The 27493-nt window shown below is 43.2% G+C and overlaps 1 protein-coding gene across 5 annotated transcripts in view; it reads right to left on the reverse strand.

The window, feature by feature from the left end:
• UBTD2 (ubiquitin domain containing 2) overlaps positions 1–27493 on the reverse strand; it is a gene marked incomplete at its 5' end in the record, with an annotated part of 54364 nt that overhangs the window by 14486 nt on the left and 12385 nt on the right. For all 5 annotated transcript variants that reach the window (XM_083799294.1, XM_083799293.1, XM_083799295.1 and 2 more), the window contains one exon: positions 9220–9456. In XM_083799294.1, coding sequence (XP_083655420.1) covers positions 9220–9456 — 237 coding nt within the window. The remainder of the gene's footprint in view (positions 1–9219; positions 9457–27493) is intronic.

Genomic DNA, 27493 nt, shown 5'->3' on the forward strand with positions numbered 1-27493 from the left:
TTTTAGTTTAAAAAGAAGAATAAAATCAGCTGAAGCTGCCAATTGTGCAACACAGTCATGTAGTGAGGTTTATGGACTTACTGCTTTTAAATGACCACAAAGTGGTAGAAAAGAACGCAAAACAAGGCTTTGAAAATCATTTAAACATTTCATAGTTTGCATCTACATTTAATTCCTTTTCCAAAGGACAGTAAAAAGGTAACATCATTGGTGTAGTGATTTACTTTTGTCTTTTTAAATGTCACATGGATCCAGGGCAAAAATTAAACAATTCTCTCCCTTTCACCAGACAACTTGTTAGACCTCCTAAATATCTGGCTGGTCTTAAACAATGGCAACTACAGAGCTGAGGGATCCTCCCTGACTCAAGTCTTACTTTTTAAGGACTTTGCTCATGCAAAGGGCTGCAGCATAGGCACAGCACATCCACTTTCCCAGCACTGCTTGCACACGCACCTTCCTGGAAAAAGGCATTTCACAAATGGAAGAAAACACCTTGCCAGGTCTACTGGCTCTGTGACAGAGGAAGGAGATGCCAGGAAGCAGGGAGACAAGATGCGGTAGAGGAGGAGCTGCCACCGAACAGCCCCAGGGCACGGGTTGCAGCAGGCTGAATTTGGTGTCTGAGCAGGGCGTGCACAGCCTGGGGGGCACTGGTTGAAGATTCCTGATTTAGAAGAAGTCTCCTAAGAAAAAAGCAATTACTATGCCTGAGCATTTCTGATGCTTCACACCAGCAGGCAGTACTCTGGGAGGACAGAGAGGGCGACAGGAGTGGGCTCAGAGGCGCTCCCTGAAGAGGATGCCGAACATGCGAGGAGCTGGTGCCCGCCTGGCTGCGGATGGAGCAGCTTGGCGGTGGCACTCCTGTTCACACTTGTCACACCCCTGCGCTGTGTCAGTGCCCCAGAGTAAAGCGACACCTAGACCGCAACACCCAGCGGTCGAAACCTGTGGGAGGCACCACCAAAGCCGAGCTGTGGCTCTCCCCGAAGCGTGCCAGCCTTCTTCAAACATCTATCGGCACTGCTCGCAGGCACGATGCTATTAATGCGGTCTGGGTGCAGTTTTAGTAAAAGCTGGACTCAGTGTATTTATTCACTAACCATTTCAGCAAAGATAAGCCTAAGGGAGGAACTTGATGTCAACAACTTTTAAAAATAGACACCGATGGGTAGAAGAAACACTGACATACAACAAGCGCTCTCCTAATACATACTTAGGTCCTCGGCGCTAGCAGCAGCCAGACTGCGTCCTTGCAATACACCAGCACTTCTTGGTTTTAATTCCTCACCCTTGTTTGGTGGTGGTGTGTTTTTTTTTTAACTGAAGAAAGAACAAAAGAGAAAAACCTCCTCCCGAACTAAGAACTATTTTCTGCTTGGCAGATCTTCATACAAAAATAATTAAGTAGCCTCTGTTGTAAATTTTATGATATCTATGACAGAAAGATTTTCAAGTTTCCTTAACTTTTATGGCCTGCATGCTCATCTCAGTACTACTGCTGATCATATTGACAGATATGCTTTCACAGTCAGACCTCCCAAAGCTTTCATAACTCTGCTGAAGTCTAAAATTAGACAGCTAGAGTCACTATAAATATCATTCACTATCGTTTTAAACAGACATTAGAAAAACCTGACCGAGGATTCTGTATCCAGACAGAAAAGCACATGGTTCATCATGATTTTTATGTTTGAATGTAGACAATATAATACATTAAAAAAATATTTTCTTAATGACAATTAAAAATCTCTTCAGACAAACAGGATACTGAGAAAGCAATTTCTATCTTCTGAACCCGCTAGCACTGGATACAGCAGCTTGCAGGCAAGGGTGGAAAAAAACCACAAGGATTTTACAGCCGAACAGGCAGCAGCAGATGAAATTTAAAACACTAAAGGTGCCACTGTGAAATGTACTGTATAGATTTTTGCAACTACAGATTCATCAACACAACAGTTAATAAATCGAATATAGCTATCACACACAAAGCATTGCAAAAATTAGAGTTCCACTTTTGTAGCTACTTATTTTAAGTGAGACGTATCTTAAATGCTCAGTGTTAAAGATCTACCATACAATTTTGCAGTGGATATTTCTGAATTACTGTACAAATTTAAAGACCAACTCCTGAGCTTACTGACTACCTTCTACTGCTTCCTCTCCCGTCTTTGTCTAGCAACTCACTTTTAGTGATTACAGTTTTAGCCTGATTTTTCCGGGCTCCCAAGAGATGGATATGTAGGGCCCTTTGCAGGAAGCTCTCTTACAGTAGCACCCCACCACTGGCATCCCCGTGCAGCACCCCTTGGATGTTAGGAAAGGTCAGGCGTGTGGCACAGGAGTCTTCACAAAGGAAGAAAGAGCTTAGCAGATGTTCCCCATTAATAGGTAAGACACCACAGTAGATGTAATTTCTAGGACGTGATGCGCAAGATCTACAGCAGAATAAGATTCATACCTGATCATTTGAACTACAGACGATGCTTCAGCCCCACTTAGGGGAAAAAAAGTCCGATTTCTCTCCTGTATACCAGAAACCTTCTTCTGATAAAGGATCTGGCTTTAATGCAAATGAGTTCATATGTCTGTGATATGTAATATCTTTAATGCCAAGTGGCTCAGGCACCAAGGGCTGACAAAACCCTAAGAGGATGCTTGCTCTCAGGTGCTAACTTACCATCTCTAGGACAGAGTTGTCTGGTTCTTTTTCAATAAAAGCACTGAACGTTATTTTCATCCTTAATTACTGTTACTACAAAAATAAGCTACTGTGACTCCCTCCCCTCCCTCACTCCAAGCCATATGCAACCTTGGTCTGTTTTGTTGTGCAAGGGATGGTCTTTACAGCCTCCTCTCTCCTTATGAGCAAGGACTAGGCTGGTTGGGATGTCTAATTAGTACTGATGGCATATACAGATCCGCATTCCCATCACTACTGGGCTTCTTGGCCCTGCAAGGAAGAAGGAAATGGTATTTTGCTTGTGGTTTGCTTTTACTGCCAGTATAGACCGTGCTGTCCACCCAGTCAAACATGCTGGGGATAACTGCTTTAAGCAAAATGTGTTTTTATGTACCAGTGTGATCTTGATATAAAAACTTCTCATAACTACTTAATTCTCTTCTACAGAGCAAGGCAAAGTCTATCTGCCCGAAACTTCCCCAAACATCAGAATCATCTCAGGACGGAAACAAGGTAATATTGTCATCTGAATGAAGGTAAAATAACACAATTCCAATGAAGCTAACACAAAAATAGCATGTCAGCCATAAACAGCTAAAAAGCACACAGATATCCAACATCAACACCCTGTGTGCCTGTCCAACACTTCTGAGCACAGATGCAGCTTTCATTTCCAAAAGAGCTTCAGTTCTCCTTCTGATTTACACCAAGACCAGTAAGCAAAGGTGAAATAACAACTGCAGCAGGGAGCAGAAGTTTTCCAACACTCCCAGTGATTTACTTTAGTATAACAACCTCCTCGGGACTTTCTGCACAACGAATGCAATCAATGCTAAAAGCAACCCTGACATCCTGCCAAACACACCCAGGCTGTGGGCTTCTCTCCCACTTACCCAGTGTCATGCGCTGTTTGATTGTGTTTAACTATCACCCTCTCTCCTCTACACCTTGCACTCTCAAGGTCTTCTGTAACAGTGTGAAAACCTTCATTTGCAAACAGAAACGGAGTTTTCAACACTGTAGAGGGTAACTTTCTTTAGAAACTAAAACCTGTAAGTGTTCTCCTAGTACTAGTTATATACTTCAAGCAAACAAAAAATTAGTGAGGAGTAGACGCATCCTGATGCTCTGCTGAATCCCGGTCCCCATCTCCTGATGTAGTGCACCAAGGTGCAGTGAGCACTAAAGGACAACATACATTAAACCATTAAACGCGTCCTTTCAGATGATGGAAGCCTCGGAAATCCAGACGCACCCAAACGAGAGACAGTGCTCAGAGGGATGCAGGACTTGAGGCACAAACATTAAGAGCTGAGCTTTAGTGCAGGGAGCCCTCAGCCCAGAGGCAGCAAGTACCACAGCATGATGTGTAATTACAGCTCAACTGGGGGAAAAATAGTTTTGCCAGAGTCAGATATTTGTGTTTGAATCAGGGTGGGGGTAAACAGAACAGGCACGCTTCCTTTACATTACCATTCTTGGTTTGGGCTGTCTTTTTTTTTTTTTATGGTCTTCTGATGAATATTTCACCTGAAGCAGTAGAAAATGCTCTACCCATTGCTAGAACATTTGAGTAATTTCACTTACTTTTCCCCAGCATTTAAGGTAAATATTCACCTCCCCACTTTTCATGATCTCGAGTGTTACACACAGTAAATGTGACAGCTCTGCTTACACACAAAAAGCCAACGCTGCAAGACTGCTCACTGAAAAAGCTCGCTGCGAGCTACAGTAGCTGTATTTTAAGGCACAGGGAAGTTGGCTGCTCCTGAGCACAAAGCCATCAGGCTTAACAGAGAGTCCCTTTTATCGTTCAAATAGTATTAAACGAGATAAATTCAATACACTGGTAACTATGCTACAGTGGATTAAGTGTCCATCCTGAAATTTTAAAACTCCACTTAACCCCAGAGAGATTCCAATTAAAATTAACTACTTCCAGGACAAGTTCATCTCAGCAATAGCGTTTGGTGCAGACCCTAATAAAATACTACACACTCCAACATTTTGTTCTTAGTAGCTAAGAAGTATGCAAAAAGTGTTCATTAAATTTAAATGGACTCATTAATAAAGTATTGAGGATGTGCTACTTTAAGACATCAGAAAAACATGTAAATTGGTGAGAACGTTATTTCTATTTTTAAGTACATCCCACAGAGGCACCCAAGATAGATGAGAAGTGCTAAGCCCATCCCACAAGCTTATTTATTTATTTAATACTTACATGCTATTTTTAACTGCAGAAGACAGCAAAAGGCATCCATTAGAAAAATTACATTGGTTAGATTTTTTCTCACTCAGGTTAGACAGGGAAGATATCTGGCTGAAGGCAACAGCAAAGAGATGCATTTTTCCTCACTTCCCTACAGGTTTTCAGAATGAAATAGCAATTTTATATTTGCAGCATCAGCCAGGCCAGTATCTTTATCTGCAAACCTCTGCCACTCCTTAATCCCCAGACCCTTCTTCCCACTCCTCCACTTCCCAACGGTTTAATTTTGTAAGCAATACACAGTTGCATGCAAGCCCATCACGCAGGGACAGTTAAAATGTAGGTGTTTGGCTATGTTATTCTGTTGTGGGGTTTTTTTAAAGCCTTGGTTGTGCTCACACAAAAGAAATGAGAGGAAATGCCACAGTCTCACATTAACGTACTGCATCACTCTGTATTTCCACTAAAGAAATTTATCTTAGTTGATGCTTATAACACAGTTTCCCTTTGGAATTGAGGCTCTTTGGTGAGCTATGAAATCAAAGGAGGATGTCCCATCCTTGTCTGTCAAAAAAAAAAAATCCCACCACAAATAGAAGCTTTCATGGCCAGAATTACCAGAACTACGCCATCAAGCTATTTATTTAGAAAAAATCTTGACATGATTTCTACACTTCATCTTACTAAATGCTTTCTTGCTTTGAGGAAACAGTGTTTTCATGCACAGCCTAATCAGTAAACCTCCTTTTTTCCTCCTACCTGAAGGAGCAAAGCCTAAGCTCCAAGGAGCCACATTGGCAATCCGGAGCAGCTCCTACCAGGGCTTGTTGTGGACCAGACGACAAAACCGTGCGTGGGCATTTGTGTGTGTTATTTCAGGAGGCTCTGCAAGCAGTCAATTCTCATGCTAACCGTGAGGGACAGACAGCCTGAACTGGATGTGTATTTGCTGCACAGACAAGTAAACTGCTGTAGAAAATAAAAAAGGGTACAAAAGCTGGATGCGAGCGGTGACACAGGTGGCACCTGCCATGCTCCAGTGTCAGTGCAAGGAGCAGTCCACCCCTGGGGGGCAGAGCTGCAGCTGCTGGGAAGAGCTCTGCACTGCTGGCAAGCACACATGTAAATCTAGGTGGTGGCACCACTCAGGTACACACAGGATTCAGTACTTAATGCATATGCAAGCAGTCAGATTACTTAACAGCTAGCTTCCCCTCTTTTTGAATTTCACCCAATCTGAGGTTTTTGTAAACAAAAATGTGGAGGTTTTTGGTGTCACTTGGAACAAGGACAGTTTGTTTGTTCTACCTGCCTGGGGATAAGCTCAGCTTGCTGATAACAGGCGCTACCGAGCCCACAGATGAAAGGGTTTTATTCATAATCTATTCACGCATGACACTAACAATGCTTGAGTTTCTAAATGAAGTGGCTTTCTCTGTAGTGGAAAGGTCACACAACATTGAGAACCATGCAAGCAGTTGATGCACAAGACAAGTGTCACCAGCAGAAAGATGGATAAAGAGCGAGTAACTCAGTTTTGTGGGTACAAAAAATCACTGCACTCAACTCAAGATTCCGGATAAACACTCAAAATATTCTATTTGGAATCTGACCAAAGGCCAGGCCTGCCTAGGCAACAGAGGCTCTGATACAAGCTTGATTCCCAGCTTATTTCTGAAATATTCTGAATATTCCGTATGTGGGCCTCAGAAAGCAGGCCACAGTCTGCCAGTAGTAGGCAGTACCCTGAGCAAATTCTCTGCCGAAAAGCCAGAATTTCACAGTGCACATACTTCTTCCCCCTCAAGTATTACACTCAGAGTCATTGAAAGGGCTAATTTCTAGGGCAGGGCATTCATCCTAAATTCCTCAGACTGCCCAGAGAGGAGAAATGTGAGTTATCTGCCCAGTTTCGCATTTTTGCTTGCAACCAGAAACTTAAAGTCTGGGAGTTAAAGTCTGAAACTCTGAATGGGATTAGTAAACTGCTATTCAAGAAACTAAGAAACACTATTTTCAAGATGCGGTAGTGTCAGAAGTATACATAGCACATCCTCTCTCCTGCTAAGGAAAGTGCACGGACACACAAGTGACTCCATCTCAGAACCCAAAGACCCCCTCTTCCCAGCAGACTTGAACTGCTCCAAAACCCTCCTCTGCAACGACGAGTTGTTGTGCCATTCTAACCAGAGGAAGTAGGGACCTAACACGTTGAGCAGCTTCTTAGCATGACTTGACGCTATAAATTTAACATTTCCCTGCAAGTGTTCTTCGTATGTATACTTGTGCAACACTTAAACTGAATACATAATCCGATGCTGTCAGAATAGTTCATTATCAGGGTCTTGTCAAATTCCACGATTGCGTTATACAAATAATATCCCTCTCTCTGCCAGAGCGTGCTCTGTGACTCAGATTGTCATTTACTGAAACAATTATGTTTCCGTCAGTCTTTTGTGTATGGTCATAAGCAGAATGAGACCCTCACTGCAAAGGGTGAACTGCAGAGGGAGGTTATTCTTCATACTAAGCTAAAATCCTATCTGGAGATCAGCTCACATCCATCATAAGAAACCATGGTGGAAGGTAATCTGCATTTTGTTCATCTTAACTCACTTGTAACATCGAGTCTTCCTGACCTCTACCATTTTTATTTCACCACCTAAGCAAGACAATACAGCGGCTATTTTAGGTCCGCAAATACTGTTCCTGAAATATTTCCATTTGAGGGGTAACTTAAAATTATCAGTATCTTCACCAATCCATTTTGCCAGACTCCTCCCACTCAGGCAGTTCCTACTAGCTCACAACTTGCCTAAATATCCAGCTGCTTCATATTTTCAGCAGTGTAGATGTTTTGGAAGGACAACAATTCAGTAACGTTATCAATTTAGAAGGAGAATATTCTGGGTTTTGGACACAGTAAATATAACGTGCTATTTAAAATTGATACATAAAATGTGTATTGATGCATAAAATCAAGAAACCTAGTAGGTAATTTAGGATTTCCATATTCTGGCCAATTTTATGAACCACTGCAAGGAAAGAAAAATGGTATGACAAACAGAGGCACAAAAATGTTACCAGTTCCACATTAGACAACCTGACTCCTGTCTCTATCTTTTGAAAAATCACACTAGCTTATAAGCAGGGGAATTACTTTTCTCTCTCCAATTGATTAGGACTAGAATATCGACAGAACTGTTGCAGGTTTGTACAAGAGGAACACGGAGATTTCCTTGGCATTGGCAGGTTCTGGAAATAATTGACAAAACCCATTTCCATATGCATAACCGCCCTTGACAAAAACTCACTCGTTATCAGTCAAACCAGCAAAACACAAACCTCCTTGAAAACAAACAATGATCTGGAGGACTACAATAGGCCACCCATGAATTACGGAAAAGACAGGTCATGTTGCAGCACTGAAACTTTCCACCTCTCAGCTATGTTAGTGACATCCTACTGACAGCTGAACAGGAGTGGGAAAAAGAACATCCTGAGCCACAACGACTAGGAATGTTCCACACTTCAGTATGGAAGAAAGACACCAAATCCACCCTTTCCAAAGGAAATAGGTGATCAATTGTGACTGCTTAAGGAAATTGTGATCCTAAACACAACAATGAAAGAAAAAAAAAGGGCAACATGAGTAGTCAACCTCATGAAGAGCAGTTACCGCAGAAAGGAAGGTGTGAGATCTTCCAAATCAGCCTTTTTCTCTTCCCAGGAGACCTAAGTCAGCATATACATAGTGTCTTTTATACTGCATTCAGTTCCACGTGTCTGGAAGTAGTTCATTACTTGGCATAAACCTCTTCACTTCCCTTCTGGTAGAGGGGACACCAAGAACAGCCTCTTTTATCCACCTCATCCCCCCTTTCTATTTTCTCTTGAGATTAGTGAGCCTATAAATCCATGAAAACATTTTTTTTTTAATTTTCTGTATTTCTATTTGGCATAAAGGGAAGTGATTCATTTTTGAGGAACAGAGTAAGCACAGAGCCTGAAAAAAAAAAAAACAGAATTCAGAATGACAGAGTGAAAGGGAAAACAACTGAAGTGGTAAGTGCTTACAGTGCATCCTGTACAAAATCTTAATGCAAATTGTCAGCACCAAGTTTCTGGGAAGGTTTTTTCATACTCTTCTCTACATACTAACATAATTTTGCTTTGAAACACCAAACAGAAGACATTGTGCATGCTGAAATACCAGTGTTTGAGACTACTGCTTGCCTCATTTGATTTTGATGTTAAAACCTCATTTGCTTAACCTCCTGTTACACTTCTCACTGGCCACATCCATCTCAGATGAACCTACCATGTGGTAGTGTTATGTTTGCACCATCAATGATTGCTTGCGCCAGTTCATGGTCATTGCTCTCGAAAGCGTGTGCAGCAGCCTTGAGGGCATCCCAAATCTCCTTGCGGCCTTCGAAAGCTGGTGCTGTGTCCCAAAACTCGTCTCTCTTACTGCGCAACTGTCCGTCTGTCATGGGGTAATCACTTTTCCATTTCGGTTTCTCTTTTTTCAAGGGTTGATTCCGACCAAGAGCAACTGTGGAGTAGAATGAGGAAGAGAAGTTAAAAAAAATGGTAACAGCACAAAGTTACTCAAGCGTACCTTGGTTATTCTGTCTAGGTTTTAAGAAGAGAAAGTTTACTTTCAGGTAATCCTGATCCTTTTTTCACCCACCTTCTCCAGGACAGCCCATTCCTCCCTCTGGGCTCAAGTTAATTTTTTCTGAGAGGTAAAAACAAAGGGCGACCTCATGCTTGCTGGTTCCACCTGCACATCTGAGCACCCCACAACTTCTCTCCAGGCTCCTGGGAAGTGCATCCCTCCTCCTGCACCATGTGCACCCGGCTGGCTGACGCATACCCCACAGAAATTCTCTACAGCAGCAGCAGCGCTGCAGGCAGAAGCCCATTATCCGCACACCAGGGTGCAGGGAGACAACGCTGCACCAGGATCTCCTCTCCGTGCCGCCAGCAATGCTCTCTGCTCAGCAAATGGGATACTCTATTACATGCAGAGTTTTAAGAGACTAAGGATTATTTTTTTGCATTATCTGCTTTTAAATGGTTTCAATTCAGAGTAAGTGTGGAAAGGCAAATAAGATGCACAAAGACTAGAATCGTCAAAGACAAATCCCTGAAGAATAATCCAGGAATCTGTCAAGTTTTAGTAAGTAGTTACTTCATTCACAATAAACATAAGAGTGTTTGTTTTATTTTAACTACCGCTATGTTTATGTAATAGCCAGTTAAGATAATCACTTAGGTCTAATGTTGGCGGATTAAAACTACCTGCTCGCTCTAAATTACAGCACTGCCAAGAGCATGCTAAAAGCCTTCTCTCTGTTTGTCTGCCTCATTTCTGTGAGCAAGGGGTTAGTTCAACTCCTGTCTGAGCACAGTGCCCAGACGTGCCTGGGAGCAAGATGTTTGAATGCCTCTTTCCTACATATAGGAGAGGCTCTGTCGCTAGTATCTGCCCAAAACAGATCCTGGGGACTGAAGAAGTCTGTCATTTGGGCTCTCCTGTTGGGGTTCACGTGAGAAAGCTGGAAGAGACCAGTTCCAAAGAGAACCTTCAATCAGCATTTTAACATTGTGATGGAGACCAAATACACGAAACTGGCTTCTACTGTCCTACAGAAAGACAAATTAAAATTGTACTTTCCAAATACTATTTTGCACTTATTACTTAGCAGAGACTAAAAATTAATTGTCCAACTGCAGAACACTGAGATGGTACAGAGAAGCTTTTATTACTATCTTTTTATTACTATCTGAAGTACAACAAAGGGAACAAAATTCAGTGCACACGGGGAAGAATTTCTCCCTGCAAGAGTTAAAACCCCACTTACTTAAATCCATTCCTGGCAGCAGGGACCTTGCTGAAACGGGACACTGCGACAACAGTATGGGGAAGAGAGCAATGACAAACCACGAAAACAGCTCTCACCACGGCTCGATACCGCAAAACCTTGAATACATAGTTTAAACGTCTCCAGAGGAAACAAGATGTCCTTCAACAGTTAAACCCCATTTAAGGGTGTCTGCAGCTGAAAATAAGCAGCTGCATCAACATGGAAGCATTATAAAAATGAGGTGATGAATACCAAACGCTCCTGGGGGACGGGTAAGCTACCAGACCTGAAGTCCATTAGGGATCCCACCACGTGTGCCGCTGGGGAGATGTCCCCTCCCATGCTGTCCATGAGGAGCCTTCGCAGTCCCAGGAGAGCAGAGGGACCGCAGCTGCTGCCAGGCCGGGGAAGCACGAGCAGACCTGGTCCGTCACCCGATGTCTGTGGCACCGAGGCCAAAAGAAGCTCACACAAGCAAGACACCGCAGCTGCCGCGGCATCAAGGCCCGCGGAGCAAAGCTGCCACTTATCAGGCGCTCCTGGTTCATCTGCAAGGAGTGGAGAGCCCCAGGACAAACATGAGGAATTACCTCCGGCATCCTGCATCCCACGTCTGTCCTCAGAGATAACAAGGAACACTGCCTTTCTCCAGGCCCTCTTATTCTTCCGGCACAGAGTTGGCAATAGCTAATAAAAAAAACTTATGTCTCTCCTCAATCTTACTCTAGCGTTCAGATTTCAATAAAAGAATAATCTCATGTCTAAATACTCCTCAATTCTTAATCTAGACCTACGCTGTATCTCCAGTTAGCTACAAACCATACCTATGGCAATTCACTACAGCTCTTTAATACAAATGTCTGTGTGGCAGGGCGAGGGATGTGACCGAGAACATTAAGTTTCAATACACTAGAAATACTAGTTTCAGATAAACTAATGCTTTGCAAAAATATTTTACCCAAATATTCCCATTCCTTCCTTGACTTTTCCTGCCACAGACACATTCAGCTCTGCTTTCAGAACAGCAGCTAACGACAGGCGTTGTGCCTGGGGGCTGACCATCAGCATCTGGTGTTGCAAAAGGTATTTCAACTTCTCGCAGTCTAAAACACATACTCACGGTTACGGCTTGCCCCCTTATACAGGCCTACTTGCTACAACCATGGAAGCGCCAGATTCAACTCATAGCTCAGAATGACATTCATGCTTAATAAGCTGTGACTTAATTGAAAAATGGGTATTTAAAGGAACTTCTGATGGCAAGGTGACATTTCCAACTGCATGAATCCATAAGGCTTCTTCAGGTTATGAAAAGAAGTCATGGCAGTTTCCATACAAACGCATCGTCTAAACCAGATCACAATCAAAAGTAGCAAATGACAATTGCGCGGCACCCCAGCTGTTATTCTGCATCTCATGCAGAAACTACCAATAATCAACTTCTGAAACAGAACCCTTTCAAGTGACCACAAACATTTATTGCCTTTTGTTTCCGCAGGATTGCTTCCATGAGATTGCTTCCATTTGCTTTTCAGAGAAGCGCTGACCATTTAACAGCTTTCGGAGCAGCGAACCTAAGTGTTTACAAAACACCAAGTTTCCTGGCAGAGCCTGCCGCTGACAGCCCAAGCCTTGGTTGAGCGCATGCAAGCTGGGAGCTGAGGACCGTTCAGCCTAGAAGAATGGCAAAGGAGGCAGCCCAGCCAAGGAGGACTGCATGCATTAAGCAGTATATTATGAAATTGTAGAAACATATGTGGTGAAACACTCGAACGAGGAATTGTTTCCTTATTAAGGCTTAGCAGGCAGAGCATGAAAATTTCAGACAGAGTAAACGTGACAACGCAACAAATTTGGGTCAGTGGGCATCTTTTCTTCCATTTTACTTAGGCTAACATCTGTTAGCATGTACACTCAATGGCTGCTAATTCATCCCACAGGGCCCTCTCCTCCTCCCCAAGCATTAATTATGAAAGCGGGTTAAAGGCGCTTCTTGCAGTCCCCGAGCACGGCGGCGGTTGCTGCAGAAGCCCCGTCTGCCGGGTACCCAGCAACACAGCACAAGCTGCTCCAGGCCGTTTCTCTCCCCTTCCCACTCCCTGCTCCCATCTTTGCCCAAAACAGCATCTGAACACACGGCTCTTCACCAGACAGGAATGGCAGGGGGGACACGGAGATCCTAACAGTCCCAAAAAAGCTTCCCCCTGGAGATCCAACCCTGCCCACACAGGCAGCGGTGACGAGGAACCCAGCGATAGTTTCTCAAGCTGGAAAGAAGGATGGTGGAAGGAAGTGACTCTATAAACACCGCTAAAGCCGTTTCTACTCTAGCGAGCCACTCATCCCAGTACCGAGCCTTTAAACACAACTTGGCTTCATGAGCTGATATTTAAAAAGGTTTTTAGTGTGTTTACTATTTATCACAAGTGTTTCAAGAATCCCCTAAAAGCTTTAAAAAGCTTTAGACCCTCCTGAAAAAATGTTAATCTCTTTTAGCTGTGTTGATAGATGGAGCAGAAAGGATACAAAAAGCCACAAGACACGTAAAAAACGTGTCAAATGGCCCATTTTTCACTTCAAGGTTTGGTCACTAGACAGAAACATCACTACACAAACTTCTATGGTCAAAGTTTTGGACTACATCGAAGGACTTTTTTTCCCTAAAATAAGGTTGATAATGACAGAAAATGCACTGAAACAAACGTTAGCAGTCTGAAAACACTTTGTCAGGTATTTATAACGCCACTTTTCTATTCCTCGCTTCTGAAGTTAATGAGAGCTCAAAAGAAAACATTGACTTCATTTAAGACCACGTACATCAGAGGCACTACAGCTTGCAAGATCTGGAAGAGAAGGTAACATCCCCATTAATTTTTCATCTTACATCACTTCAACAGAAGTAACAAATTATTAATATCGTGCTTGAAAATATGAAATACTGCCTTATAAATGCCAAAGAGGTATGTTCTTGCTGAAGCAATATTGAAACTCACACTTCTCATTAGATGGTGATGGTTGATATTTTTTGGCCAAAGATTTATTTAGACGGAAAAATGAAGACCATTAACAGTCTGCTTTTCAAAAAAGGCAAAGATCAGCACATCAGCGACACCTCCAAAGAATTCCGGGTGTTCCTGCTGCAGCAGCTCACGGACACCCAGGTGGTGCTGTGTATCCTGAAGCGGAGCTAAGAAGTTGCTGACAAGCTGCAGGACCTCGCTTAAGAGCAGCCTTTCTCAGGGAGGAACGACCACAGGCCATTCCTGTGGCCTCGCAGATGTTTTCCTTAGGCTGGTCAGAGGGCTTGCTTGCGAAGAGACTACAGATGCTCTTTATCCTCCCGGATGCCCGACCTGAAAGATGCCTCTCGCACTGCTTCTGCTCCCCTCCGGTTCAGTCAGACCCACCTACTGCTGAGCACAAACTCCAAACACCATTTTTAGGACTTGCCAGGGTCCATTGAGGTTAATGACAGCAGAAGCAACAGCTAAGAAGATAAGAAGCCCTGATAATCACCAGCTGCAAAATGAACTTCCCAGGGCTCAGCATGCAAAGGAAGAAGAAACGCCTGTGTAAGACATACCAAGGTACAGCAGGGGCTGGGGCAGGAGAAGACAACAGGCTGCAGAAACAGAGGCAGCCTCGCCTGAGCTCTGCGCCCACACTTCTGCCATTCCTACACACGCAAAATCCAAGCACTGCTCAAGTCTCCTTCCCAGTCAAGAGTCCTTCATAAGACTGTTTCATCCCTCGAAGCCTTCAAGGGACCTAAAAATACTTCCAGACAAGCACGTAGGCTGTTTCTGCCCCATCAGCAGCCGCACATAACGTGCTTTCACTTCCCAGGTAAAGAACAGCTCTGGATCCTGGAGGTAGCCACTCCTGCCTGTCCTGCTAACCTCAGCTCTTGAAAAACTGCAAAGTCTTATTTTTCAGAAAAGGCATATTTCTCCAGTCCTCAGACTATTTTTTAACATGAATTGTGAAGGTTTGTTTCCTCTCCCTGCAGCTTCCCGTCAAAGCAGTGGAATCAGTGTTATCTGTGCTTCTTTTGAGTGAGCTTATGCAGATAAATCCAGATATTTAAATCAGTTTCTTCACAGAATGTCAAAAAATGTCTAAGTAGAACTCTTTAAACAGCTGTTGTGTTTGCTATGTCACTATCGCTGCGGATCAGAGCACTGCTGCCTCTTTTCGAGGCGGGCCAGATGAGCAGAAGCAGCTGGTAATGGAAGAGTCTCATAATAAATACCAACATCCAGCTAAAGCATTCCTAATTCCTAGTTTATATACCCATGAACTGTAACACTCGATAATCAAATTGGATAATATTTCTGCCCCAAGGGGCTGGCTGTCAAATCAAATAATACAAACGCAACAGCCAAATGAGACATCAGGCAACTGACACCCTCCACAGAAGGCTAGGTAGATCTCTTCTGCGCTAGATGTGAATTTGATTTTCCTGCTTCCCTGTTATTAAACAAACTGGCAACCCTCTAAGACCACAGGATTTGGTCCATTTTAAGAGTCTGCAGTTACCTCCTCAAACTGAGCTACAACATAACCATCTGGGGAGACATCCCCATTGCTTTCAGTCATCCTCCCATCAGCTTCTTTCCTCTCACCCCATTTTTTCAAGCATCTTTCACCTATTCCTTAAAACGAAGCGAGGAATAACATTTGGCTTACGTTAAAATCCATGCAAATGCTCTGCAGTGAATTTCTTCCTTTTCTTTTGAAACAGAAGCATATGTTGCTTGTAGCATAAGAATTTTGCTGCTCTTCTCAGAAAACACATCCAAATTTGGCCAAAGCATGCATTGGAAACATCCCCACGGGCACCTAATCCACCAGGGTGGGGAGGGCTTGGCAGCACAGATCTCAGAAGGAGACTTATGGACCGCTCGCATGCTGTTTGGGGGCTGCAGGCCCAACGCTGCTGATCGTGCATTTGCAAGCAGTTGTGTACAGGAGCTGCAAGAATTGGGCCCTGCTGTGCCTTCACCTCTGCAGACTCATAGCAAGAACATTGTGCATGAAGAAACAAGCACTGGGAAGACTGGCATAGAGGTCTCTGGACCATGCTGAGCCTGGAGCACGAGTTTAGACCAGATATGGGCAAACATTAGCAGAGAACATCAAAATGTTGAAGTGCCAACAGTATCGGGAGAAGGTGGGAAGATATGATAATTTTCCTTTTTTTCTTTAAGTATGTAAGAGATGAAAACAACTGTTTAAGTGTTGAGAGATGAACGGTTTTGAATAACTGTGGGGAAAAGCGCAGGAACACCCAAAAGAAGTGCGAAAGAAAGGGCAGAAAATTAACAAAACAGTCTGTTTGAATAGGAACGAAGAGACATTTTTCAAGAACTGCTCTCAGTGGAAATGGGAGGTTTGATGACTGCCAGGCTCCACGGGCGGAGGACAGAAACGATACACCATCAAACAAGATAGACCAAGCTTTGCAGAAGCCAGCAAGAAAAGCGTGGCACACAGTTCCCGTTCAGCTTGCTTAAGCTGTAGGCATGCACAGCTTCAACAGGGGAAACGATACCCTCTCGGGGAGGAACAATTTGAGAAACAGCAAAGAGTAATTATTTGAAGACAGTCATGAGAAGCTAGCTGAGTATTATACAAATTGAACTAATCATCAAAAATATTCTTTATAAAATTGCTTTGCGGTTGAGGATTGATTACTAACAAATTACTTTTTGAAGACAAATGAAATGCAAAGTAACAGTTTGCTACCTATAAAGTTCCTTTTAGTAATAGCCCCAAGGGCTTCCCTCCCCAAAATCAGTGAATAGTACTCTTATCATCAAATGAGTCTCATTTTAAATCAAGTCTCATTTTAAATCTACGCTGCTCCAATTTCTTCATAAGGTATTTTGTAATTTGGTATCAATATCTAGATAGAATTTATCCCAATCATTTTCTTTGCATCCATCTGTGGCATAATCCTTCCAGAAGCAGAATTACAATATGGTTTGGAGGAAGGTACAAAGGGTAGGTGCAGAAAAACAGAAACTGAGGAGGGGGAAGGGGAAAATGCATTGCACCTAAGCAGCAGACAGTTTGAATTACATTGTCACATAGACTCACACAATCTAAGTTTCATTAAGTAGCACGGGCTTACACGACAATGGGAAAACAGCAGAATCTTATCTGTTTATTGCTAGTTTTCCATATTTTTCTTTAGAAGGTTACATTTTTGCAAGGCAAGAACAGTATTTTGGAAAGAAAGTGTCCCTGGGCAGTAGTAAAAGATTTTCAGCCTTACAAATGAAATATTTCACTGAATAATCAAGTTTTCGTAACAAGAAGGAACATCAGGATTTCATAAGAAAACATCCATTAGGACAGTCCTGAGAATATTCAGAGTAGCGTAACACATCCGAGGATGCTGTGGGACTGAGGGACTGGGAAAGCATGATCTTACCAGATGTTGTGCACGTACATCTATCTATGTACGTCCATCTATCTGTTGATACTTGAAACTAAGTTTTAGACTTTTTAATGAAGGGAGATTGGGGAATGAATGCCACAAGAAAAACTCCATTTCCCAATAGGAATGAACACAAAAATTACATTTCCTGGTAGAAATTCAAGCTACATATTTGAATAGATGTGTCATAAAACATAAGGTTACGGACAAATCCAAGTTATAAAGGCGTAGGCAAAACAGTCAAAATTAAGCCACGCAAGTAGTAAACCTGTGGTGCGAAGATTTTTAGAGCAGCAAACCTAACAAGGACAAACCTGTGCAGAAGAATTAAACCCACCAAGCAACCCCAGGTCTATTTTCCCTTTCTCATTCCTGAAACGGGGGTGAAGGAAGAAAGAAAAAGATGGAAAAGGGGAAGAAGCAGTGGAGGACAGGGGATTGATCACTCGAAGCCAAGTCTGCACTCTCCTGTGAGCAGCCTACCAGACACTTCACAGGCTGCTGTTAAGCGATGGGGTCCCCCCAGGGAAGGGGCATCATCCACTGTGGGCACCATCCTGACACCGAGAGCCAGCAGGGCAAACAGCACCATGTCCCCTGATGGCTACTCACCGGTGCCGGGGCCGCGGATGTCGCAGAGCACTGCTCGAAGCGGGAGCAGGGAATACGCCTTCCCTGTTTCTTCAAGTCTCTCCTCAACTCTTACCAAGCACCTTCCTCCAAAACCAGCTAATTGCACAGAAACAACCGTAGTGAGTAAAGCGCAAGTCACACTGGTAATTACAGTCAGCTCTGGACAAGTCATGCACAAGGCACTAAATCTTTGCGGAGTCAATCCAGAGGCTTCACAGCATGAGATACAAAACACATGAAAGGACGAGGGCGTATGAATGTGCTGGACAAAGAAGAAAATTGACTCTAATTACCAGCTATTACACTGTATTTTCCACTGCTCCCATCATTTTCAACAGGAACTGCAGAAGAAATCGAGAGCGCCTGGTATTTCCAAGCAGCTCATCACCTCTCACATTTCAAAGGAACGAACGGTATTGCAGCAAGAAATAAAAGCTTCAAAGTTGTGAGATCTGCTCCCCGACTGTACACCACATCCAAACGTCCCGTCCCACAACGCGCACACAGGCTCCATCCAGATAGCCAAGAGCCTTGCCACTTGCTTCACGCTGGGATGGGCTGTGGTAAGGTAGGCGGCCTTTCACAGAAACCTGAAACCCATCTGTGTATTTTGTCTAACAGCGGAGAGCCAGCTGGCGAGAGTAAACTTCAGCCTCTGGTCCGTTCATTCAGATTTTGTGAGGATGATTTCTCTGCTTCCAAGGCTGCGAGAACAGGATGGCAAACCCTGACATTTACAAACGCTCTGAATAAGCACTGTAGGAGAGAGCAATAATGCAAGAAAAGCCAGTGTGAGGTTCTCTATTGTTATTTGCCTCAACTTTTCATACGGTTTTTCAAAGGAAATTTTTCGCATTGGTCTGCCACCAAAAAGCTCAGCATTATTTCCTAGCATTAGTTCTGTGGCTTCATTATTAGTTTGCAAAAGCTGCAAAGCACATTATGGTTACTCCTGGGCCCTGCCTGCTCAGCTGGCTTCCTGCTAGAAGCACAAGCAGAAAATTTTCTGATTATCGAAATTAAAGTTTTGATATAATGTATCTTCTGACAGATGAAGACGTCTAGGGGAGCAAACACCCCTGCAGAGTTGCCACCTCAAATCCTTTGCTCCTCCATCAAGGGGTGACTGCAAATGAAGCCGGAATGCTGCCAGGCAGGGTGATGACCAGGTGATGCCCACCTGGCCCAACTGCACCCCATCAGAGCCATCTCAGAGCCGTAATTCTGCTTCCACAGAAAGTAAGGAGCACGGCAGTGGTGGCACTGACTGCACCGTGCCAGCTTCGGCATCCCAGTGATGCTCTGACAGCGATATGGTGGATGAGCTTCAAGGGACTGCCATTATCAACACAATTACCTTTCAGTGCTGTTTACACCAGAATTTAAACTATTCCTATCTACCAGAGATAGGAATAGCTTTCATGTTTTCAGCTAGATGCAAAACGGGATAAGATTTACCCATCTGCAAACCACAGCATGCAAGCACCAAGACCTTCAATGTTTACCCCCTACAGTGCACAACCAGACCATCTGACTGGATACCTGTGACAACCACCATTAAGAAAGCTGTCAGCAACACGAAAATATTCTATTTGACATAAACCGTGTAACGCAGCCTAAGACTTGATCACAGTTGAGAGCTTAGCATCAATACAGCTTCTCACGTGCAACCAAAATCATCACAGTAAGCTGCACGGCGGAGTTGGGCAACGTGGTGATGCAGTGGGAAGCTTGTACAGAGCCTAACAAAAAACCCCAAGGCCCTCTGTCTCCCATTAGGAGGAAGAATGGGATTCAGCAACTTCACTTTTAACATACCGAAACCCTTTTGTGTCTTCCCCTCCGTTCAAACAGGGGAACTTGAGATGCACCAGCTCAAACTGCACAGCGATGGTTCCTCTGGCAGGTCAGCTGCGTGCCCGCTGGTGGTGACGATGGGAGCACCAGCCTGCTGCTCAGCCAGTAGCACCGGCTGGTCTCACCTGCCAGCAGGGATTTAATGTACCAACACATCTAGTGCTTCCAGCTGCAAACAAATGCTGTCCTGGCTCAGAAGCCCCTTCCCTCCTCAGTAATGTACTCCCTCTGACCACTGCATAACAGTCATGTATATGAACTGTAAAGGAAAGATTTAAAGACGTTTACTGGAGGCTGACATCTCCCGTCAAAAAAAAAATAAGTTACGATTGAAGTGCTGCAAGCTTTTCTCTGCAAGCTAACAGCCAAAATCTGCGTGCTTCAAGCAAGACAGAAGCCGGCGTCTGGCTCAGTGCAGTTTAAACTGAAGCTTTGCTTTTATGGAGGCCTTGGCCATGGGAGCCGTGCAACCAGCGCGAGCCTCTGTCATGCAGCCACAGACCGACCACACAAGGTCATCACAAATTCTCTGAATTTGCTAAGTGACAGACAGGGACATCTGCTGTACATCTGGTCTCTATTTAATGCGCCACAAGTACTTCCAATACCAGCACAATTTTCATTTAAGAAAAAAAATTTAAAAAAATATCAAAGGCAGCCTTATCAGACATCCTGCCAGAGTTATAGAAAAGATTAGGCTAATAATTTTCTTTAAACAATGCAGCCAGCTCCACCCTGATTAGGTGCAAGAGTGCTGAAAGCCAGCAGAAGCCAGCAGGCAAACCCTCACCAGAAGAACCATGTATGGGGTGTGTGCACTGACTCTGCAACTTCTGAAGACTTTCTGGGAAACACCGTCGGTGAATTTACTTCGTTACAAAAAGTAAACCCAGACTTCTTTAAACTTTAAAACCAACCGAGATCCCAGAAACTCATGAGGCCCCCCTAAAGTAAGATCTCCTGGGAGGAGCTGCAGAAGCTAACACCAATGGAACTGAGGAGTTCAGCTGGAAGGGATCTTCAAGGATCATCCAGCCCAACTGCCTGACTCCTTCAGGGCTAACCAAAAGATAAAGCACATTAACATTCATGTTAATAACATAATATTAATATTAACATATAAAATCATATTAATAACATTCTCGTATCCCATCTCACTGTGGGAGTTTGCATCAGGCTATGTTGCTCTGAGCCTCCCACCAAAACATGAAATAAAACAGCTTGTTCTGCTGTGTAAGGTATAATGCCCATGACAGGCAACGTTATGTTCCTACAAGAGCTTGCATAAACATGGCACTGCTGGCAATGCCACTTCTGTGCACAGAAGTCAACCTCCAGAAGGGAACGAACAAGAAAGCCTCCAAGGTAACTGTTTTTACAATGGCCAGTGATTAAATTAGCTTAGTTACAGGACCTAACACCACGTCTTGAATTTATTCCCGTGTCATAGTCATTGGCAGGGATAGAGTTTCACATTAGCCAATTAACTAAATGCACTATTACTGTATCTCAGCTACTTAAGCTCATCAGTTAATTAAGAGATCAGTATAAGCTGAAAATAGGAATCTTACCTGACACACATACCAAACATGCATTACCTTAATGATTTAATTTTACAGTTCTGCATTATGTTCCATGAATGCCATTTGGAAAACCAATTGCTCAGTGTAAGGAACAGGCCAGATGCACGAAAGCAAACATTTAAAGATTCTATCAGCAGGCTGTGTTTCTTGCTGCTTTACTAAGCTCTATTTTACGAGGTAGTTTTTCCATGATAAAGTTACTGTTTCAAATTAATTTACAAATTATTTCTTTATCAATTTTTAGATGCTTTCCACTTGCTTCCCATTAACGAGATGTTTTATCTTGGTGTCTAGCTGCAACCTACCACTCATTTTCCCAGGACTCCACCCCAGCAGTTTGGGAGAAGTGCTTCTGCCAGCACCCGCTGGACCAGGCAGGGGCAGATGGCAGTGTGCCGATGTGCAAGAGGGGGATAGGTTGCTCCCGATGCTCCTCAAACGTCAGGCTTCTTTCTATGAGGTCATCTCTCATCTATCTCTTAACAATAGGTGGTAACATCATCTTTAATAGCTGTCAAATCAGTCCTGCCACACACAGGACTAGCACGAGTGATTTAGAAGCAGAAGTTCCTCAAGTACCCTGCTCGCTGTTTACCCTTCAAGGGCACACAGCGCAGGTCATCACACCTTCACATCACTCAAGACTCCTCCAGAACACAGACCTGGTTTTCTGCCTACCACAAAACCCATCTTTTGGGGTTGTGTGTCCTTTCTGACATGCTTAAAGCCAAAAAAAACACAGACTTGCAAGGGTGAGACTTCATTTCTGAGATGGGTTGATTAAAACACCCCCCCAAAGCCAAACAAAAAACCTCGTATACTTCAACTGCCCAAAAGCACAAAAGGCTCTTCATCCAGAGAAGGTTTCTACGTGCTTCACTAGCAGGAGTCATCCTCCTCCCCTGCTGTCTCTTGCTTCCCGTTAGCAAAAAGCAATTCATCACAACATTAACAAATCAGTATGATCACAGAAGCTAAATGACCACATCACTGAGCCTCCAGGTGCTCCCAAACAGCGAGATACCACAGGAACTAGATCCATTTTAGTTTTCATCCATTCGACTGCGCACACTGAACCCCTGCGGGGCAGGAGTCTCACAGAACAGTGGCTTAATGCCCCAGAGAAAAACAAAAACACTTGTTCACTTCTAGTCAGTACTTTCTGGATCCAAAAGCCAGTTAATAAGCTTGAAAATTTATTCATAGACATACCAATGCTCACAGCCTAAGCAAATTCCAAATTTTTATTCGACAGCGTGTCGTGTTAAACAAGGGGTGGGGTGTCAGGAAAAATGATGCAAGTTGGATCTTCTGGACAGTCATTCTCCAGATACTCCAGAACCTAAGACCGGAGAAAACTCAGTAACTGGAAGTCTAGGAATCGGTGTAAAGGCCAAGCGGCATCAAGAGCTTACAGAGCAACATCCAGACTTCTCAGACGAGAGTAATACAAAGCTATCAGTAGCTGCCTTGGGATGCCAAAGTCTGCTCTTCCCAATGCCCCCATCAGAGGTTATAATGTACTGTGAAGAATGACTGAAGACAAATTTGGGATCTGCTTGAAAATTAACTGCTGTCAAAAACTCCGATGGGGCCAATCCTACGTTTGATTTTTATCCCAGGGGAAGGATAGGAATTTGCATTAAAACAATGTGTAAGAGCCAGAGAAACTGAAGTGGATGCTGGAATCTGATTAAGTGTCTGGATCAAGTGGTGAAATAAAAGACGTTACTTACAGGAGTTTGAGAGGACCCCAAAAAACAGGACCAGGTTACAGCAATTGACTGACAGCTCTGTTCTCTGGCTGAGGATGCTGGAGATTATGAAACACAGGAAGAAAAAAGCAAAACCCTGAAAGGAAAGCAGTTCAATAAGGGAAGCTCCACAGTAGGATCTCCAGACAGCATGGGGACAGGACAAAAGACTACTTTCTCTCAAGTTTAAGTGAAGCTGGGTAATTTCCCACTACCACCACCATCCATACATCCCAGCCCGTGTCTTGTGGTGTATGCAGTTCCCCTCCTGCGCCACGAGGCAGCACGGTGCCACCAGGACTCCTGTAGACTGCTACTCTATGCTGACAGGGTGACATCCGTCCTCTTGCCTCTCATTTCCATGGATATGTAAATACGCAGGTCATGCAAGAAAGGTTAAAGGGATTTCAGGGGAAAAAAAGTGTGTTACACAGCATCAGAGGGTTCAGCCCACAGGTTCAACAAAGCTCCCATTTGTTTGCCAGTACTTAGAGGAAGGGAAACAAATCACACCCAAGAATTAAAAAATAAATCTTTCAGCTAACTATTCTTCTGCAATCAGACTAAGGGCTTACTTTCTGTACCATTTTACCATGTAATTAATAAGTTCAATGGTAATAATTGCTTCACTAATTAGCACAATTACCTTGGAGTAATCCCTATTTTGGTGATAAATGCAGAGAATTTTGTGCACTGCTTGTGTATAATGCAAGATGACAAAAACCAACAGCATACAAGGTTAACGTGAACAAACTGCACTCAAAGGTTTGGCGAGGTGATTTTTTTTAAGCAAAGGACAAGACGGGCAAATTCTACAAGTTTAGTTACTTCTCAGTGTTGTTCAGATTAATACTGATGGAATTTATGCGACTGGGCGGGTGTCAAGAAGTCCTTCAAGAACTTTCTTAGCAGGTGATGCTTCGTAACAGCTCAATATGAGGAGGTTTTGTTAACTGGCATCTGCAAGCAGGACTTCTCTAAAATGGCACAATCACACTATTTACTAAAAATGCTCAAGCTTTTCTACTTCAAGAGCCCAAGCTGCCTTTTGAAAAACGATGTCTTTATTACACATGTAAGACCCTTAGACAAAATTCCTACTTCTCAAGTGTACTTTTTGTTAAGAAAACCATATTTAACTTAGAGTCAGAGACAATTTATAATACATTAGGATACTTAGTATGCTGCTTTGGTAGTTAGGAATCTATCACCCATCTTCCGAACCTAAAATGGAAAGCGTACACAAATATGTACAGGTTGCAACAAAGGCTTGTGTCTCTCATACATCCAGGCAAAAAAAAAAAAACCAACAAAAAACTGCTCTTAGACCAGAACACTTGCACAAAGTAGCCTTAAAATTACATCCATTCAAGGCTACGTTAGGTCCCTCTGGATCTACTTAGAAAAAAACGGAGGCATATTATAGCCTATGGTGGGGGATTACTGATGCAATCCAACCTTAAGCATTTAACTGCGGGTGTTGAAATTAGGAGCACAACCTTCTGCCTTAGCAGAGTCAGCAAACCCCGGCAGCCTCCTCGGCGCATGGCTCAGCTCCTGCTGCAAACCTTCTGCGGGAGCCTGCTGCTCTCCCTGTGATGGAGGGACCGAGGAGCAGGCCAAGGAAACTGCCCTCTCCGTTTAAATTGCTCGAATTAAGATAGATTAGAGTAGCCAGAGCCCTTCCACCTTTAGCAAATTAATTTGATCTCCTCCAAAAGTCCCTGAGCGCACAGGTCTTTAGCTCTATTAATGGACTGAGGGATGCTCGCTCTGTAACGAAGGGCAGCCTTTCCAACAGATGCAACAGCACTTCACTTAAGTAACTTCTCTTCCTTTTAAAGGAAGGGGTGACTGTGTAATGTGATTTGATTTAAAATGCATTTAATTCTCAACAACTCAGAGCAAGCTAAAAACCTCGCAGTGCAATGATTATGTTGGCAAACGTAGCAGCCGCTATGTTCCCAGGCACAGCTGAAACAGGCCTTGAACATGGGCTACCCTCACTTTTTTTTTTAAATCCGTTCACTATGACACTCAAGGCAGCTTACTTTTCTCATTTTACCATCTATTCATAAGCAGAAATGGTATCGTTTGTCAGGAAACATGCACCTTCCTTTCCTTGTCCTCTAATTTAAGTAGCAAGTGTCATAACAGCAGGTTAAACTGAGCGCACGTTGATTCTGAACTTGAGAGTTAAGCTCCTGTAGGAAAAGTCTGGTCCTAAAGTCAAGGCAGAGCTCATCATTATTACACAGACCCTTTTCTCATCCCTTCTCCCCCTTACCTGATGAGAAAATACTTAGCTTCAAATGTAAGAATGAGAAATTTTGGCATGTAATGAGTACGAGAGCATTAGCAAAAAGATTTTTATTTCAGCCACTTAAAAATAACAGCCCAGATCTCTCATGGGTTTCATACATTTGTTGCAGAGGTACAACTATTTTATTTAGGTGTAGTGACTGCTGAAAGCACTGAACAAAATGCTGGTTGATGGTTCCAACGGAAAAAGGAAGAATTCCCCAAAACAACTGGCTGCAAGCGCATTTGTGATCCGCCCAGCCTGCTGTACTAATTGCTGTGCTCTAACGAGCAAACTACGCACACCAAGTGCTGCTTCTGCAGCTCTGAGCAAGGGCGCCTTGAATCTGGGAGTGCTTTTTGGACAGGACTGTCAGAGCTGGGGGCTCCAGTGTTGCCTCCCTTACAGTAGCAACCGCATTGTAAACGTGAAAGAAAGCCATTCAGATCCCCCATTGAACAGCACGAATTCACAAAAAAAAGTATTTAAGTTTTCCTGCTTTCAAAAGCCTGTATCACAACTAAGAATCGAAAACGTACAGCCAGGATTGGAACCCATCAATCCGGCCCTGTTATCACAGGCAGCCTGCAGGCAGCGATTTTTCCAACAGCAATTCCTCTCTCTACTTTTTAAGCTCTATCTTTGGTTCACAGAACTATGGCCAGCGTTCAGTACCCTCCCGACTCCAGCAATATTTAGGCACTATTAGCAACAGAGGCTATTAAAAATAACCAAAAACACAGCAAGAAACAAGAGATTCCTTTGCTGTGAGAAGAGCGATCTTTGCTGGGGTATGTCCAAGATGAGCAAATGCAAAATATTTAGAAACGTGTGGAAAAAAAATCACCTAGAGAGAATAATCCGCTTTTCATGTTCATTTCATGCTACACCTGAAAGACTGATTTCCCGTATTCTGAACCAACTTCTATTTTTATGACTGAGCTGTAATTCCCCTCCCCAGATCACAGCATTTTCCTCTCGGCTACCACAGAATAGCTTGTGCCTTCTCATTCATTTGGTATGAACTCGGTAAAAAAAGAAAATGGAGCAGTATTAGCTAGAAATCTGTCTTTTTCAAAACGTCTATTCCTAGATAGCGAATATTTGCCAAGATTAAATTTTCCAAGCACCTATACTGAACATGCGTTGATGTCACACACCTCCTCTTCCCTTCTAAGCCCCTACTCTTCAGATAGTTGTAAAAATAATGAAAAACATTTAATTTAGACTGAGTCAGGCATAACTATTTTTAATCTCATTTTCAAGGCAAGGATCTCATATCTTCCTGCAGTCCTTAGAGGCAATACAAAATATTCACTGCCCCAAACCATTCAATGAATTATCTTAAGATACATTTTGTGGAGTCAAAACAGCTTTGGCAGGAGTTGGATTTTTAGTGAGGTCCTTCGTAGCTTTTTTTTTTTTTTAAGAAAAGAATCAGGTGCAGATCGGGACAGGTACAGAGAATGGCCACCACTTACAGAAAACTGTAGAAGAAAATGTGCCATACTGCCAAAGATTATGCTTTCATCTCCTACTGCAAGAAATGGATTTCAGACTTAAACTGAAAAGAAAAAAAATCCCTGCTCAGAAGAAAATGAAGACAGAATCCCTTCATATCCAACAGAAATATACACAGCTTCAGCATTCAGAATCAGCACAGAAGGGTGGACCGCCCTGCTCCCTTCATCATTAATTAAAAATGCAAGAGAAATCCAGATTACTATTTCCTTTAAACAGACGTAAAATTTACCAAAAAAGTTTTTTTTCTTTTTTCCCCTTCCTCAAGATGAAAGCCTACCTAGTATTTGACAATATTATTAGATTATGGTAAATCCATCTGGTTTCTAAACATGTATATAAACAAAAGCTGAAAAAACAGCAACAAAGCAATTTTTGGCATTTACATTACCAGTAACTGGAACAGCAGGATCGGATCCAAACTGTCCCAAGCTTTCAATCCAAACTGTCATCCCAAGGAAACAACTGCAGCACGCGGGTTTTCAGCGGTCACACTGCTTGGAAAAGCTAGTCCCAGAACATTTAAAGACTCAGTTAATCAATGCCAAGTGCATTTCCAAAGAGCAGATAATAATGTAATATCAGCCACAAAGGGGAAAAAAAAAGGAATGCGCATAATTTGAA

Source organism: Anser anser (assembly GCF_964211835.1).
Source record: "Anser anser genome assembly, chromosome: 14".
Classification (NCBI taxonomy): Eukaryota; Metazoa; Chordata; class Aves; order Anseriformes; family Anatidae; genus Anser; species Anser anser.